General features: G+C 52.4%; 1 protein-coding gene across 3 annotated transcripts; it reads left to right on the forward strand.

Moving 5' to 3' along the window:
- Positions 1-522: 522 nt before the first annotated feature.
- On the forward strand, positions 523-12,630 carry LOC105467499 (serpin family A member 1). Of its 3 annotated transcripts, none has more exons than XM_011717122.3 (5): positions 523-650; positions 7,892-8,541; positions 9,862-10,132; positions 11,369-11,516; positions 12,363-12,630. In XM_011717122.3, exons 2-5 carry the CDS (start codon positions 7,896-7,898, stop codon positions 12,552-12,554), a joined length of 1,257 nt encoding a protein of 418 aa, XP_011715424.2. In that variant the 5' UTR covers positions 523-650; positions 7,892-7,895; the 3' UTR covers positions 12,555-12,630. The 3 variants fall into 3 exon arrangements, with proteins under 3 accessions (XP_011715424.2, XP_011715425.2, XP_011715420.2); XM_011717123.3 differs by having other exon boundaries at positions 569-736; XM_011717118.2 differs by lacking the exon at positions 523-650 and adding an exon at positions 2,485-2,623.
- The last annotated feature ends 906 nt before the right edge of the window (positions 12,631-13,536 follow it).

The raw sequence follows: 13,536 nt of genomic DNA on the forward strand, positions 1-13,536 counted from the left end.
AAATTCTGAGCCCCTTACTTGCCCCACCTGCTCCCACCCATGCTTTCTTCATTCCTCCTCCAAATGCCCCAGGTCCCCACTGCAATCCCTTCTGCACCCAGCCAGGTCCTATGACACACACCTCCCCAGTGCACACAGACCTGCCCAGCCGCAGGGCTGCCCACTGGGCATGTCATAGGTGGCTCAGTCCTCTTCCCTCTGCAACTGGCCCCAGAAACCTGCCAGATGTTGGTGCCAGGTCTGTGCCAGGAGGGCAAGGCCTGTCATTTCTAGTAATCCTCTGGGCAGTGTGACTGCACCTTTTACGGCAGCTCAAAGGGAGAGGGTGACTCGTCCTGGGTCACAGAGCTGACAGGGCGGGTAGAACAGGTGATATGCAGGGCTTTCTGAGTTTACGAGGGCCCAGTCTTGTGTCTGCCTGGCAATGGGCAAGGCCCCTTCCTGCCCAAGCTCCCCGCCCCTCCCCAACCTATTGCCTCCGCCACCCGCCACCCGAGGCCAACTTCCTGGGTGGGCAGGAACTGGGCCCTGTGCCCAGGGCGTGCACTGCCTCCACGCAGCAACCCTCAGAGTACTGAGCTAAGCAAAGGAGGAGGAGGGGATCGGCACTCTGAGGAAGGCCTAGCCACTGCTGCTGCCAGGAATTCCAGGTAGGAGGGGCGGCAACCTTCTGCCAGCCCCCAGGCCACTCTCCTGTGCCTGCCAGAGGAGACGGAGCTTGAGGAGAGCAGGAAAGGTGGGACAATGCAGCTGCTGCTCACTCTGTTCCACAGATGGGAGGGACAGTGGGGCTTGGAGTGGGGGTCATGGCACAGATGGGAAAATGAAGGCTCAGAGAGGGGAAGAAATGCCCAGGAGGTACCGAGGGCAGGCGACCTCAACCACAGCCCAGCACTGGAGCTGTGAGTAGACGTAGAGTAGCAGAATATCCATTCAGCCAGCTCAGGGGAAGGACAGGGGCCCTGAAGCCAAGGCATGGAGCTGGCAGGGAAGAGAGCTCAGAGAGAAGGGGAGGGGAGTCTGAGCTCAGTTTCCCACTGCCTGAAAAAGGGTGGTACCTACTCCCCTCACAGGGTAACTGAATGAGACTGCCTGGAGGAAAGCTCTTCAAATGTGGCCCACCCCACCCCAGTGACCCCTGACATGGGGGAGGAAGGACAGCATCAGAAGGGACTTTCCGGGCACACCCAGCACCCAGCTCTGAGCTGTCCTTGAACTGTTGCATTTTAATCCTCACAGCAGCTCAACAAGGTACATACGGTCACCGTCCCCATTTTACAGATGGGGAAATTGAGGCTCAGAGCAGTTAAACAACTCACCTGAGGCCTCACAGCCAGTAAGTGGGTTCCCTGGTCTGAATATGTGTGCTGGAGGATCCTGTGGGTCACTCGCCTGGTAGAGCCCCAAGGTGGAGGCATAAGTGGGACTGGTGAATGACAGAAGGGGCAAAAAACGCACTCATCCATTCATTCTGGAAGTATCCACGGCACGTACGCCAGCTCCCAAGCAAGTTTGCACATTGCACAAAGGGTGATGCAATCTGATTTAGGCTTTTAAAGGGATTGCAATCAAGTGGGGCCCTACTGGCCTCAACCCTGTACCACCCCTCCCTTCCATCCCCAGTAGTCCCCAAAGACCTCCATCAACCCCAGGATGGGGGCCGTATTCCCAAAGAAAATCCAAGCTGTATACGCATCACACTGATTTTCCAGGAGCAGAAACAGAAACAGGCCTGAGGCTGGTCAGAATTGAACCCCCTCCTGCTCTGAGCAGCCTGCGAGGCAGGCTAAGCAGAGGGCTGTGCAGACCCACATAGTCTACTGTGTGCCAGGCACTTCACCCAAGGCACTTCACAAGCATGCTTGGGAATGAGACTTCCAACTCTCTAGGATGCAGGTGAAACACTTCCTGGTTCAAACAGGTGAAGCGGCCTGCCTGAGACAGCATCACGCTTCTTTATAGATTTGCTCTCCCACCTCTACCCTGTCTCATGGTCCCCCATGCTGGCCTGACGCTTGTGTCTGCCTCAGTCATGCTCCATTTTTCCATCCGGACAATCAAGAGGGTTTTTGTGTCTAAGGCTGACTGGGTAACTTCGGATGAGCGGCCTCTCTGCTCTGAGCCTCAGTTTCCTCATCTGTCAAATGGGCTCTAACCCACTCTGATCTCCCAGGGCGGCATCGGTCTTCAGCATCAGGCATTTCGGGGTGAATTAGTAAATGGTAGATCTTGCTACCAGTGGAACAGCCGCTAAGGATTCTGCAGTGAGAGCAGAGGGCCAGCAAAGTGGTACTCTCCCAGCGACTGGCTGACTCACGCCACCCCCTCCACCTTGGACGCAGGACACTGTGGTTTCTGAGCCAGGTACAATGACTCCTTTTGGTACGTGCAGTGGAGGCTGTATGCTGCTCAGGCAGAGCGTCCGGACAGCGTGGGCGGGCGACTCAGCGCCCAGCCTGTGAACTTAGTCCCTGTTTGCTCCTCCGGTAACTGGGGTGATCTTGGTTAATATTCACCAGCAGCCTCCCCCGTTGCCCCTCTGCATCCACTGCTTAAATACGGACAAGGACAGGGCTCTGTCTCCTCAGCCTCAGGCACCACCACTGACCTGGGACGGTGAATCGTAAGTATGCCTTTCACTGCGAGAGGTTCTGGAGAGGTTTCTGAGTCCCCCACGGCCCAGGCAGGCAGCAGGTCTGGGGCAGGAGGGGGGTTGTGGAGCGGGTATCCGCCCGCTGAGGTGCCGGGCAGATGGAGGGGCTGCAGCTGGGCTCCTATTGTCGTAATAACAGCAGCCATGAGGGTTGTGTCCTGCTTCCCAGTCCTGCCCGGTCCCCACTCAGTACCTACTGGTGGATACACTGGCTTTTGTAAGCAGAAGTGCATGAGGGTGTCTAGCTCCGCGGTCCTGGCACCCCAAGATACAGCAACAGCAAGGAAGCGCAGCCATTTCTTTCTGTTTGTGCAGCTCCTGTGTCTGTCAGGGGGTTCCTATCTGTTGTCTCCTGTAAGCCTCACCACCTCTCCTACTACTTGGACACGCATCTTTTTCCCCTTCTATGGATGAGGAGGTTAAGGTTCAGGGAGGGGTGAGGAGGAACGCCGGCTCACATTCTCCATCCCCTCCAGATATGGCCAGGAACAGACCTGTGCCAGGTCTCAGCCTTACATCAAGATGGGTCTCCCCCTGCCCTGTGGACCTCTGGGCCCTCCTGTCCCAGTGGAGGACAGGAAGCTGTGAGGGGCACCGTCACCCAGGGTTCAAGCTGGCATTCCTGAATAATCGCTCTGTGCCAGGCCACGGCTAAGCTCTGTGCACGATTAAGCCTCATAACCCTCCAAGGCAGTTACCAGGGTGATTCCCATTTTACAGATGAGGAAGTTGGAGACCGAGTGGTTAATAACTGGCCCCAAATCACACACCATCCATAATTTGGGCTCAGGCACCTGGCTCCAGGCCCCGAAATCCTGAGCCTGGCCCTAGTGCTCACCGTTTCTCTCAGGTCTCAGGCGCTGGATGGGGAACAGGAAGCCTGGGCTGGACTTGAGGCCTCTCTGATGCTCGGTGACTTCAGACAGTTGCTCAACCTCTCTGTTCTCTTGGGCAAAACATGATAACCTTTGACCTCTGTCCCCTCCCCTCACCCCACCCGACCTTGATCTCTGGAGTGTTGGAAGAATTTAATTTTTCCTGCACTGAGTTTGGAGACAGGGGTCAAAAAGCTGACCAAGGCCAAGCTGGCCAGTTTCCCATAGAACGCCTCTAAAAGACCTGCAGCACTAGCAGCAAGAACTGGTATTCTTGAGAACTTACTGTGCACCAGGCACTTCTTGGTACTTTGTGCATATTTAATTTCACAATAACTCTATGACAAAGTCCACCTTTCTCATCTCCAGGAAACTGAGGTTCAGAGAGGTTAAGTAACGTGTCCAAGGTCACACAGTTAATAGCAAGTTGATCTGGAGCAATCTGGCCTGAGAGCCTCTAATTCTAGCCACAAACTGAGGCTGCCCCTCTTCATTTAGCCAGGCCACCTCTGAAATCTTCTGGTTCAAGACTTCTGGCTCCAGCTTTGTACACAGAGACAATTAAATGTCAGGTTTTGCAGTCACATCTGTTTAATCCCAGACAAAACATCTGGGATTAAATCTCAGTTTTGTAAGCAAGTAGCTCTGTGATTTTTAGTGAGTTGTTTAATCCTCTTTGGGCCTCAATTTTTCTGTCTATAAAATAGGGTTAATCATTTGCACCTCATGGGGTAAGCTTTGAGGACAGATTAGATGATACAGTGCCCGTAAATCGCCTGGTGTTAGTAAGTGTGGCAATGATGGTGACACTGAGGTTGATGTTTGCTTAGCATAGGTTAGGCAGCTAGCAGGCAGTAAACAAATACTTGGAGAATTTAATGGAAAATTGGCCAAACTCAGATGCTGTTCACTGCTGAGCAGGAGCCCCCTCCTGCTGAAATGGGTCCTGGGGAGTGCAGCAGCTGGCAGGAAGAAATCTGCCATCTCGCGGGCAGGAGCTCAACCTGTGTGCAGGCACAGGCACGGCTTCCGCACCTGGTGCCCACTCACGCATTACGTCAGTTATTCCTCATCTCTCTCCAAGGGATTCTTTTCTCCACTGTATAGCTCTGAAGCCAATGCTCACAGAAGTGAAGTCATTTACCCTGGGCCCCCTGCCAGTAAGTGACAGGGCCTGGTCACACTTGGGTTTATTTATTGCCCATTTCAACAGGTCGTTTGACCATAGGCGAGATTCTCTTCCCTGCACCCTGCTGGGTTGCTCTTGGTCCCTTATTTTATGCTCCCGGGTAGAAATGGTGTGAGATTAGGCAGGAAGTGGCTTGCTTCCCTCTCCCTGGCCCTGCAAAGGGTGCTCCCACCTGCCCCAGTTCCAGAAATGTCACCATGAAGTCTTCATTCTTCTGTTTTAAAGCTTGGCCTCAGTGTCCATACACCAGGGGGTACTTGACCATCTACTTTCTCCTCTCCAGCCGCCCTCCCAGGCACTAGCTTTTGAGGGTGCAGGGTGCTGCCTCTGATAGAAGGGCCAGGAGAGAGCAGGTTTTGGAGTCCTGATGCTATAAGGAACAGCTTGGGAGGCATAATGAACCCAACACGATGCTTGAGACCAATGTCAGAGCCCAATTCTGCCATTCATCATCTGAGATTTGAGGGCACAGCTGTCTCAGTCCGTGATCTGAGTGCTGGGAAAGCCAAGACTTTGTCACCGACTTGCCGTATGGCCTCGACAAGGCCCTGACCCTCTCTGGGCTTCAAACTCTTCACTGTGAAAGGAGGAAACCAGAGGAGGTGATGTGACGCCAGGAAAGATGGATGGGTGTGGGGAATTGTGCTCCTCCCAGCTGTCACCCCCTCTCCACCCTCCCTGCACCAGCCTCGCCACCTCCTTTGAGCCCAGCAGCCTCCTGTCTAGGAGGGTGCCTCTTCTCCATCTGTTTTGCTACATCGAACCCAGATGCCATTCTAACCAAGAATCCTGGCTGGGTGCAGTGACACTCACCTGTAACCCCAGCACTTTGGGAGGCCGAGGCAGGCGGATCAAGAGGTCAGGATTTCAAGACCTGCCTGGCCAACATGGTGAAATCTCGTCTCTACTAAAAATACAAAAATTAGCCAGACGTGGTGGCATGTGCCTGTAATCCCAGCTACTTGGGAAACTGAGGCAGGAGAACTGCTTGAACCCGGGAGGCAGAGGTTTCAGTGAGCCAAGATCACACCACTGCACTCTAGCCTGGGGGATAAAGCGAGACTCTGTCTCAAAAAAAAAAAAAAAAATCCTATGTTAGCGTACAGAGGTCCCCAGTGAGGTCTTCTCCCAGCCCCGCTTTGCACAACTGGGGAGAGTGAGGCCCCAGGACCAGGGGATGCTTACTCAAGGCCAAATGGATAGTGGTGGCCCTGCCAGGACTAAAGCCACAACTTCTGGCCCTAAGGCCACTCAGCGTATTTAGTGTCCCCACCCTGCAGAGGCCCAACTCCCTCCTGACCTCTGAGCCCTGTAATGATGGGGGAATTTCCATAAACCATGAAGGACTGCACAAAATCCAGCTGGGAAGTGAAAGAGAAACCTAAGGGAGATGGAAATATACAGCACTAATTTTAGCACCGTCTTCAGTTCTAACAACACTAGCTAGTTGAAGAAAAATACAAACATGTATTATGTAGTGTGTGGTCCGTTCCATTTGGATTACTTAGAGGCAAGAGGGCCAGGAGAAAGGTGGTAGAGAGAAACCAGCTTTAGGCTTCATTTTGTTGCTTTACTGGAAAGAAACTTTTAACAGTCCAGGGGGGGTCAATGAATCTCAATATTTGTTATTTCCAACTTTTTTCTCCAGTGTTTCATTTCCCAAATTCAAGGACACCTTTTTCTTTGTATTTTGTTAAGATGATGATTTTACTTTTGTGACTAGTAGTTAACTATGTGGCTGCCAGGCATATTCTCCTCAGCTAGGACGTCAGTTTTCCCATCTGTGTAGACAGCAGGTTCTACTTAGGGGGCTGCAGATTGATGGTCCGAAGTCTGGGCATATCTGGAGTAGAAGGAGCACTGTGGGGCATGGCAGGCTCTGCGTTGCTGTGGATGACCCTGACTTTGACCATTGCTCAGCAGAGCCTGCTCTCGCCGGTTCAGCCACAGGCCCCACCACTCCCTATTGTCTCAGCCCCAGCTATGAAACATGTATTCCTCACTGGACTATCACCTGAAGGCTTTGAATTTGCAACACCTGTCAACCCCTCCCTCAAAAGGGTTGCCCTCTCAGATCCTTTTGATGTAAGGTTTGGTGTCTAGACTTATTTCACTAAATTCTTCCAACAGCCTCACTTTATGTATGAGGCAAAATGAGGACCAGGGAGATAAATGACGTGTCCTGGCTCACACACCTGGAAAGTGACAGAGTCAGATTAGATCCCAGGTCTATCTGAAGCTAAAAGAGATGCTTTTTCACTTCCCACCACCCCCATCTCCTTTAAAGCAGCACAAAGCCTTGCTTCACAGGAGAGATGAGCTTCTCTAAAGTCCCTGACAGCAAGAGCCCAGAACTGGGACACCATTGGTGATCCAGATGGCAGGTGAGCTGACTGCAGGGACATCAGCCTATTCTTGTGGCTGGGACCACAGAGCATTGTGGGGACAGCCCCCTCTCAGGAAAAAACCCTAAGGGCTGAGGATCCTTGTGAGTGTTGGGGGGGAACAGCTCCCAGGGGATTTAATCACAGCCCCGCCATGCTCTAGCTGGTGCCATTGTGCAAGATGCATTTCCCTTCTGTGCAGCAGTGTCCCTGGCCACTCAACAGTGGGATTAGATAGAAGCCCTCCAAGGGCTTCTAGCTTGACGTGATTCTTCATTCTGATCTGGACCGATTCCTGGATAATCGTGGCCAGGCCCATTCCTCTTCTTATGCCTCATTTGCTTCTTTTGTAAAACAGTGGCTGTACCACTTGCATCTTAGGGTCATTGCAGATGTAAGTGGAGCTGTCCAGAGCCTGGGCGCAGGACCTAGATGTAGGATTCTGGTTCTGCCACTTTACTTCCTCAGTGACATTGAATAGGTGACCTAATCTCTCTGGCTTTGGTTTCTTCATCTGAAAAAGAAGGATAGTAGCATCAGCACCTCACAGGATTGTTACAAGAAAGCAATGAGTTAACACATGTGCGCACGTAGAACAGTGCTTGGCATATGGTAAGCACTACATACATTTTGCTATTCTTCTGATTCTTTCAGTGTTACTGATGTCAGCAAGTACTTGGCACAGGCTGGTTTAATAAGCCTTAGGCACTTCCACGTGGTGTCAATCCTGGGTCACTGGGAGTCATCATGTGCCCTGACTCGGGGCCTGGCCCCCGTCTCTGTCTTGCAGGACAATGCCATCTTCTGTCTCATGGGGCGTCCTCCTGCTGGCAGGCCTGTGCTGCCTGTTCCCCGGCTCTCTGGCTGAGGATCCCCAGGGAGATGCTGCCCAGAAGACGGATACATCCCACCATGATCAGGACCACCCAACCCTCAACAAGATCACCCCCAGCCTGGCTGAGTTCGGCTTCAGCCTATACCGCCAGCTGGCACACCAGTCCAACAGCACCAATATCTTCTTCTCCCCAGTGAGCATCGCTACAGCCTTTGCAATGCTCTCCCTGGGGACCAAGGCTGACACTCACAGTGAAATCCTGGAGGGCCTGAATTTCAACGTCACGGAGATTCCGGAGGCTCAGGTCCATGAAGGCTTCCAGGAACTCCTCCATACCCTCAACAAGCCAGACAGCCAGCTCCAGCTGACCACCGGCAACGGCCTGTTCCTCAACAAGAGCCTGAAGGTAGTGGATAAGTTTTTGGAGGATGTCAAAAAACTGTACCACTCAGAAGCCTTCTCTGTCAACTTTGAGGACACCGAAGAGGCCAAGAAACAGATCAACAATTACGTGGAGAAGGAAACTCAAGGGAAAATTGTGGATTTGGTCAAGGAGCTTGACAGAGACACAGTTTTTGCTCTGGTGAATTACATCTTCTTTAAAGGTAAGGTTGCAAAACCAGCCTGAGCTGTTCCCATAGAAACAACCAAAAATATTCTCAAACCATCATCTCTTGAACTCTCCTTGGCAATGCATTATGGGCTATAGAAATGCATGTCAGTGTGGGCTCTTCAATTTTCTACACACAAACACTAAAATGTTTTCCATCATTGAGTAATTTGAGGGAATAACAGATTAAATTGTCAAAACCGCTGACAGCTCTGCAGAACTTTCCAGAGCCTTTAATGTCCTTGTGTGTACTGTATATGTAGAATATATAATGCTTAGAACTATAGAACAAATTGTAATATACTGCATAAAGGGATAGTTTCATGGAACGTACTTTAGACGACTCTAGTGTCCCAGAATCAGTATCAGTTTTGCAGTCTGAAAGACCTGGGTTCAAATCCTGCCTCTACCACTATTAGCTTTTGACACCGAACAATGCATTCTACCTCCTTGAGGTGCTAATTTCCCATCTTAGCATGGACAAAATACCATTCTTGCTGTCAGGTTTTTTTAGGATTAAACAAGTGACAAACACCTTGGGAAAAGTGTGGTATACAGTAGGTGGTGGGCTCTTCTGTATCTCAGGCTGCCTTCCTGCCCCTGAGGGGTGCTCTTGAGGCAAAGGAGGGCAGTGGAGAGCAGCCAGGCTGCAGTCAGCACAACTGGGGTCCTGGCTCTGCTGTGGCTTAGGGCAGGCCCCGGTCCCTCTCCAGCCCCAGTCTCCTCCTTCTGTCCAATGAGAAAGCTGGGATCGGGGTCCCTGAGGCCCCTGTCCACTCTGCATGCCTCGATGGTGAAGCTCTCTTGGCATGGCAGAGGGGAGGCTGCTCAGGCATCTGCATTTCCCCTGCCAATCCAGGGGATAAAGAAAACCCTCAGGAATAGTAAGCAGAATGTTTGCCCTGAATGAATAACTGAGCTGCCAATTAACAAGAGGCAGGGAGCCTTAGACGGGAGGTAACAAATATGCCTGATGCTCCAACATTTTATTTGTAATATCCAAGACACCCTCAAATAAACATACGATTCCAATAAAATGCACAGTCAGGATGGCATCTCTTAGCCTTACATCTCTGCGATGTAGAAATTCTGCATCTTCCTCTAGTTTTGAATTATCTCCACACAGACCTTTTTGGCAGCCTGGATGGTTGGTTTCAGCACCTTTTGCAGATGATGAAGCCGAGGCTTGAGGGATGTATGTCGTCAAGGGGGTTCAGGGCTTCTCAGGGAGGGGACTGATGGCTCCTTTATTCTGCCACACTCTTCCAAACCTTCACCCACCCCTACTGATGCCCACCTTACCCTCTCTGTCCAGGCAAATGGGAGAGACCCTTTGACGTTGAGGCCACCAAGGAAGAGGACTTCCACGTGGACCAGGCGACCACCGTGAAGGTGCCCATGATGAGGCGTTTAGGCATGTTTAACATCTACCACTGTGAGAAGCTGTCCAGCTGGGTGCTGCTGATGAAATACCTGGGCAATGCCACCGCCATCTTCTTCCTGCCTGATGAGGGGAAACTGCAGCACCTGGAAAATGAACTCACCCATGATATCATCACCAAGTTCCTGGAAAATGAAAACAGCAGGTGATTCCCCAACCTGAGGGTGACCAAGAAGCTGCCCACACCCTCTTAGCCACGTTGGGACTGAGGCCCGTCAGAACTGGCCAGAGGGTTGGAGAGGGTGAACACTACATCCCTGGGTCACTGCTGCTCTGCATAAACTTGGCTTCCAGAATGAGGCCACCACTGAGTTCAGGTGGCACTGGCCATGCTCCATGAGCAGGACAGTACCCAGGGGTGAGGAGGTAAAGGTCTCGTCCTTGGGGACTTCCCACTCCAGCGTGGACACTGTCCCTTCCCAATATCCAGTGCCCAGGACAGGGACAGCAGCACCACCACACGTTCTGGCAGAACCAAAAGGGAACAGATGGGCTTCCTGGCAAAGGCAGTAGTGGAGTGTGGAGTTCAAGGGTAGACTGTCCCTGTGGGGATGGGGGAAGAGCCTGTGTGGCTAGGCCCAGAAAAGCAAGGTTCAAAATTGGAATAGCCAGGGCATGTTAGCAAAAGGCTTGAGTTTCTCTGTCACTTTATCGGTGCTGTTAGATTGGGTGCCCTGTAGTAAATGATACTCCAATATGAGTCACACATTAGTGTGTCTGTGTGCATTCGTAATTATGCCCGTGCCCTCCTATCTAGTTTATTTTGTACACTGTAAAACCAAGATGAAAATACAAAAGGTGTTGGGTTCATAATAGGAATTGAGGCTGGAATTTCTTTGTTTCACGCCAGCACCTCCTGAGGTCCCTGCTCCAGGGGTTGAGAAAGAACAAGGAGGCTGAGAGGGTAACTGATCAGAGAGTCCAAAGCCAGGCTGCCCGCTCACACCAGACCCTGCTCGGGGCGGCTCTGTCTCCCCATGGAAAACAAGAGGGGAGCACTCAGCCTGGTGTGGTCAGTCTTCTGGGGGCACTGCCACCAGCCCATGTTCCTCTGGGTATAGGGCCCTGGGGATGTTTCAGGCTGGGGGCCCAGTGACCAAACACTACAGGGCAGGATGAGACATGCTTCCAGTACACCTAGAATCTCAGAGGAGGTGGCATTTCAAGCTTTCATGATTCATTTGATGTTAACATTCTTTGACTCAGTGTAGAAGAGCTAATAGTAGAACAAACCAAAGCCAAGTTCCCATGTTAGAGTGGGTGGAGGACACAGGAGTAAGTGGCAGAAATAATCAGAAAAGAAAACACTTGCACTGCGGTGGGTCCCAGAAGAACAAGAGGAATGCTGTGCCATGCCCTGAATTTCTTTTCTGCACGGCAGGTCTGCCAACTTACATTTACCCAGACTGGCCATTACTGGAACCTATGATCTGAAGACAGTCCTGGGCCACCTGGGTATCACTAAGGTCTTCAGCAATGGGGCTGACCTCTCGGGGATCACGGAGGAGGCACCCCTGAAGCTCTCCAAGGTGAGATCACCCTGATGACCCTGTTGCACCCCGGGATCTGTAGGGAAGGATGTATGGGGGCTGCAGTTCTATCCTGAGGCTGAGGAAGGGGCCAAGGGAAACAAATGAAGACCGAGGCTGAGCTCCTGAGGATGCCCGTGATTCACTGACGCGGGATGTGGTCAGACGGCAAAGCCAGGCAGGGGCCTGCTGTGCTGCTGGCACTTTCAGGGCCTCCCTTGAGGTTGTGTCACCGACCCCGAATTTCATCTTTGCCCAGGACCTTCTAGACATTGGGCCTTGATTTATCCATATTGACACAGAAAGGTTTGGGCTAAGTTGTTTCAAAGGACTTTGTGACTCCTTTGATCTGTGAGATTTGGTGTCTGAATGAATGAATGATGTCAGCTAAAGATGACTCTTACTTTGGAAAACTAAAGGTGACCAAAGAACAACTGCAGTTCCGTGAACGGCTGCGTTGTCTTGGGATCTGGGCACTGTGAAGGTCACTGTCAGGGTCCATGTCCTCGAGGAGCTTCAAGCTGTGTGCTAGAAAGGAGAGAGCCCTGGAGACAGGCGTGGAGTGGCGATGCTCTTTCCCCTTCTGAGTTGTGGGTGCACCCTCAGCAGGGGCATAGGCGCTTGTCAGGAAGATAGACAGAGGGGAGCCAGCCCTGTCAGCCAAAGCCTTGAGGAGGAGCAAGGTCTGTGTGACAGGGAGGGAGAGGATGTGCAGGGCCAGGGCTGTGCAGCGGGAGAAAGGCCTGAGTGAACACTTCCTGGGAGGTGTCCACGTGAGCCTTGCTCCAGGCCTGGGCTGGGGCACAACTCAGCCTTAGAACATGTCTCTGCTTCTCTCCCTTCCAGGCCGTGCATAAGGCTGTGCTGACCATCGATGAGAAAGGGACTGAAGCTGCTGGGGCCATGTTTTTAGAGGCCATACCCATGTCTATTCCCCCCGAGATCAAGTTCAACAAACCCTTTGTCTTCTTAATGATTGAACAAAATACCAAGTCTCCCCTCTTCATGGGAAAAGTGGTGAATCCCACCCAGAAATAACTTCCTGTCACTCCTCAGCCCCTCCCCTCCATCCCTGGCCCCCTCCCTGGATGACATTAAAGAAGGGTTGAGCTGGTCCCTGCCTGCGTGTGACTGCAAACCCCTCCCATGTTGTCTCTGGGTCTTCCTTTGCCTGCTGAGGCCGTGTGTGGGCTCCAGGTCACAGTGCTCTCTCCGGACCCCTTCAACTGTGTTCATGGAGCATCTGGCTGGGCAGGCATATGCTGGGCCAGGATGGAGGGGGCTGAATCCTCAGCTTGCGGACCTGGGCCCATCTGTTTCTGGAGAGCTCCAGTCTTCCTTGTCCTGTCTTGGAGTCCCTAATAAGGAATCACAGGGGAGGAATCAGATACCAGCCCATGACCCCAGGCTCCTCCAAGCATCTTCATGTCCCCCTGCTCATCCCCCACTCCCCTCCACCCAGAGTTCCTCATCCTGCCAGGGCTGGCTGTGCCCACCCCAAGGCTGCCCTCCTGGGAGCCCGAGAACTGCCTGACCATGCCCTAGCCCTGTTTTGTGGCATCTGCAACAACAAAAGAGAGAGGACCGTGTCCTCTTCTTGTCCCACTGTCACCTAACCAGGCTTGGGCCCTGCGCCTCTTGGGCACTTCTGGAAAACAACTGAAGCAGATTCCTCCTGAAGCCCATTCTCCGTGGGGCGACAAGGACACCTATTCTGCCCTTGTCCTTCCATCGCTGCCCCGTGAAGCCTCACATGTCTCAGTTTAGAATCAGGTCCCTTCTCCTCAGATGAAGAGGAGGGTCTCTGCTTCTTCTATCTCCTCCTCAGACTCAACCAGGCCCAGCAGTCCCCACAAGACCATTACCCTATATCCCTTCTCCTCCCTAGTCATGTGGCCATAGGCCTGCTGATGGCTCACGAAGGCCATCGCAAGGATTCCCCAGCTATGGGAGAGGAAGCACAGCACCCACTGACCCCTGCAACCCCTTTCTTTCTCCCCTGAATCCTGACTGTGGCCAC

This window comes from Macaca nemestrina, chromosome 7 (assembly GCF_043159975.1).
Source record: "Macaca nemestrina isolate mMacNem1 chromosome 7, mMacNem.hap1, whole genome shotgun sequence".
Taxonomy (NCBI): domain Eukaryota; kingdom Metazoa; phylum Chordata; class Mammalia; order Primates; family Cercopithecidae; genus Macaca; species Macaca nemestrina.